Source organism: Embiotoca jacksoni, unplaced genomic scaffold (assembly GCF_022577435.1).
Source record: "Embiotoca jacksoni isolate LCO1_2020_lvr unplaced genomic scaffold, fEmbJac1.0.p SCAF_51, whole genome shotgun sequence".
Classification (NCBI taxonomy): Eukaryota; Metazoa; Chordata; class Actinopteri; family Embiotocidae; genus Embiotoca; species Embiotoca jacksoni.
Genome location: NW_027185405.1, coordinates 503,351 through 507,118, shown reverse-complemented (window position 1 = coordinate 507,118; position 3,768 = coordinate 503,351). Strand labels below are relative to the sequence as shown.

General features: G+C 44.6%; 1 protein-coding gene across 1 annotated transcript; it reads left to right on the top strand.

Moving 5' to 3' along the window:
- Positions 1 to 995: 995 nt before the first annotated feature.
- On the top strand, positions 996 to 3,400 carry six7 (SIX homeobox 7). The gene is made up of 3 exons (XM_069172180.1): positions 996 to 1,403; positions 2,663 to 2,826; positions 3,202 to 3,400. The coding sequence occupies exons 1-3, from the start codon at positions 996 to 998 to the stop codon at positions 3,398 to 3,400; spliced, it is 771 nt and encodes a 256-aa protein (XP_069028281.1).
- The last annotated feature ends 368 nt before the right edge of the window (positions 3,401 to 3,768 follow it).

Here is a 3,768-nt window from a genome sequence, read left to right as displayed (position 1 = left end):
CATCCCCGCATTTCAAATAGGCATTTATTTTTGATAGTGAAGGGGAAATTGGGTCATGTGACAGTTGCTCACATTTTAGAGTAGAAACATAAAAAAAGAAAGAAAAAAAAGAGAGAAATTATAAGATAAATTTTAAATGAGAAAAAACTACGAAATATTTAAAATATGTGTATTACACTACAATACACTAGCAACGAGGTAAATACACACTCACACACACAAAATCTAAGAATATGTAAAATATGTGCATTTTACTACAATACACAAAAGCATAGTGAAAATAATTGGATAGAAGGAAGAAATATACAACATGGATGCTTATATTAGTGCAGTATAAATATGTATCAGAAGATTAAACTGCTGAATTACTGTACTATTTTTTTGTACTCTTAAGTATTGCTCGTATATAAACTATAAATAATTCTGGGTTAAGACGCTGCTGACAGGGTTTTAATGAGTCCAAAGGTGTACTGACTCTCCGTCTACTGAGGGAGGAGTTGAGAAGTTTGCAGCGCTCCGTGCATCTCCAGCAGATCCGACCTATTAAATAACCTATCCTCACTTGTTTGCTCACTGCAGTCATCCTGGCAGTCAATGTATCCTCGGGCTAAGCCAAACAAGCTGATCAGCCAGGCACCTCTGTACACACTACCCCCCACTAAGAGGCTAATGGCCGGGATGTATAATCCTTCTCAAAACAACCACAGAGATGCTAATTGTTTCGAGCTATAAATACAGCTTGACTCCTTGTCCTCTTTCTTTATTTGTCTCCGTGCCTATAAACCTGCAACTGCCGCCGCCGGTGCGCTGCGGCTTCTCTGAAACATTTTCACAAATACCAGGAAAAGAGGCAGTTGCATAAGAGGTGTCAGTAAACTTTAAGCATCTCCAAAACGGCAGCGAGCGCACGGAGCTTGACGCACGGATACAGCGTTTCATGCTGCTTTGTGAGCGTCCACTTCTTCACTTGAGCTACTGTGAAGCAACAGGACGAGATGTTCCCGCTGCCGATGTTCACACCGGACCAGGTGGCGCGGGTGTGCGAGAACTTGGAGGAGACTGGGGATATCGAGCGCCTCGGTCGGTTCCTCTGGTCCCTGCCCGCCGCTGTCCCTGGCTCCGCCGGGGAAGCGCTGAACCGACACGAGTCCGTCATGCGAGCCCGAGCACTTGTCGCCTTCCACGGGGGGAACTTTGAAGCTCTTTACCAGATCCTGCAGAGCCACAGGTTTACGCGCGAGTCGCACGCCAAACTCCAAGACCTGTGGCTGGACGCGCACTACCGAGAGGCGGAGAGGCTCCGAGGACGGCCGCTGGGTCCCGTGGAGAAGTACCGGATCCGCAAGAAGTTCCCACTGCCCCGCACTATCTGGGACGGCGAGCAGAAGACACACTGCTTCAAGGTAAACACCCCGGTCCAGATATACCTTGAGCAGTTACAATTTAACCCACATGGCCGCTGGTGTCACGGTGAAGTTACAAGAGTCCGGTTCAACGCACGTGTTCGCTCATATTTGGCCAAAACACTGAATCTCACGAGATGCACCTCAGAAAATTGTGGCATCATATTTGCAGATATGAACTGCATTTATGTCATATAAACATGGGAAACTTGGCCATCAGCTGCCCTATTGTACATGTGCTTTTTAACCTGACTGCTGTTTCAAGCTGTCTGATCTTTGAGCTCTTAAGATGATAATAGCCCGAGCCACAATTATCCTTCTGCAGCCAAGTCTACTCAGGTCAGGTTACTTTGTGTAACCTGGTTACTTTGTGTAAACCTGACCTGATGTAAGAGCAGAAATGTCACATAAGGGCACTCTAATCTGAAGACATTCATGCTTTCTATTCCTGTAAAACAAGTCCCACAATCTGACTGTGACTCAGAGATGACAAAAACCTGTAGCTTGTAATGTCTCATTACACAGAAAGTATTATTCTTTTTTTTTTTTTACAACGCTACACATGCATGTTTGTCAAATATATTCTAACTTCAGCATCATTTCTCTTCTTCTCATATTCAATTTAGCCAGTTCATTGCATGTTTAAGAGCACTACTTTCAATGCATAACCTGCAGGAAAACTAGTTTTTCCTGTTAAAAACCACAAATGAACAATGTCATGTACTGTGTTGTGTGTGTAAAATAATACATTGTCATGTAACTGACACTTAAAATTACAGTAACACTGCTTATTTGTCAGGTAACAAAGGGGGGAAAAGATCTGCTTACATGATTCCAAATAGTTTAAGAGCAAAGACAACATGCAGCTTGCTTCTTGGATGCACGTTTCTATGTTGACGTCCCTCTTGTGGCAGGGTGAAGTACTGTTCATAAGTGTAGTTAATCTTTAATTCCAAACCTCAGGAGGGATAACCTGTGCAGAAGCCTATTAAGCCCCTTAACATGATCCAATTATGTGGATATACATTGTTATGTAGAGTTCTAATGTAGATTGTGTTCATCTATTTATAAATCCAGCCTAATACGATTATACTGAGCATCATATTAGAGTGATAAGATTATTGTGGTTTCAACAGGATATGATAAAACAACCGACCATCTTATTGTGGCCACCAAAGTGTTCCTTTACTGCCTAACATGAGACACTTGAACTAAGCCTCGAAAACTGAATATTTCCTATAATTCGAACTCTTTTGTAGGAAAGAACGCGCAGTTTGCTGAGGGAGTGGTATCTCCAGGATCCCTACCCCAACCCGTCCAGGAAACGCCACTTGGCCCAGGCCACGGGGCTCACGCCCACGCAAGTCGGCAACTGGTTCAAGAACCGCCGCCAGAGAGACCGTGCCGCATCAGCAAAGAACAGGTACCTCAACAGTGACACAGAACCACACTGAATAGGATCAACACCTAGAAAGGAAACTCTTAAATTTCTTCTTTACTCAAGTTAGAGTCAATCTGCGTTTTACAAACATTTTCTAAGAAACAGAAGTTCTCTGAAGATAATGTCAAAACTCACTTGGTTTTTGGTGAAACAAGGAAATATCTGTCTAATGGCAAACAAGTCATGAGGGGAAAAGGCCCAATGTGTGTCGTATGTACTGAATATGACCAAACTAGAGGAACCTTTTTGAGGAGATGGAATCTGTCCGTAAAGCAGCTCTGCAAAATGTGCCTGTCAAAAATTGACTTCCGTCGAAAACCTCCTCTCCGATCCCTCTCATCTCTCCCTCCACCCCAGGATGCAGCAGGATCCTTCCATCCTGCCCTCTGAAAACTCACCCGACGGCTCCCTGCAGGAGCGCCACCATCACCCCCACCTGCTGCCTAACTCACCGCGCCATCTGGACAGTGACTGCAGCACGGAGACCGAGCGCAGGGGAACGGGCGCGTCCACCCCGGAGATCTCCGTCAGCAGCGACAGCGAGTTCGAGTCTTGAGACGACGGACTGCAGACTGTCGCTCTCTGCAGAGGCGAGCGGAGCGTCTGTCAGACTTAAGACTGCTTTAAAAGACACTTGAACTTTCAGCGTGGCTGTGGACACATTTAAAGAGTTTTCTCAGTGGGAGGAGGGCAAGGACTAGGCCACTTGTTGTGACTGTGAGTGAACAATCAATGATATGCACTTAAAAGAAAATGCACCATGGCGCATGACCTCGACTGTTGTTTGTGTTAGTTTTCTGCTGACCATGACTCAGCACTGTAGAAAGAGAAACATCTACGGGTATTTAGAGATCAAAAACAGTATTTCCACCTCTCAGGCAAAGTATTCATAGAAATGCCAATGGTTTTTAGATAATGTCAATA

What these genes read in the sequence shown, in the direction of transcription:
- six7 (XM_069172180.1), top strand. Translation starts at nt 996, where the DNA reads ATGTTCCCGCTGCCGATGTTCACACCGGACCAGGTGGCGCGGGTGTGC. An exon ending in AGAAGACACACTGCTTCAAG is followed by an intron (nt 1,404 to 2,662) that starts GTAAACACCCCG and finishes ACTCTTTTGTAG; the next exon opens with GAAAGAACGCGCAGTTTGCT. An exon ending in GCCGCATCAGCAAAGAACAG is followed by an intron (nt 2,827 to 3,201) that starts GTACCTCAACAG and finishes CCTCCACCCCAG; the next exon opens with GATGCAGCAGGATCCTTCCA.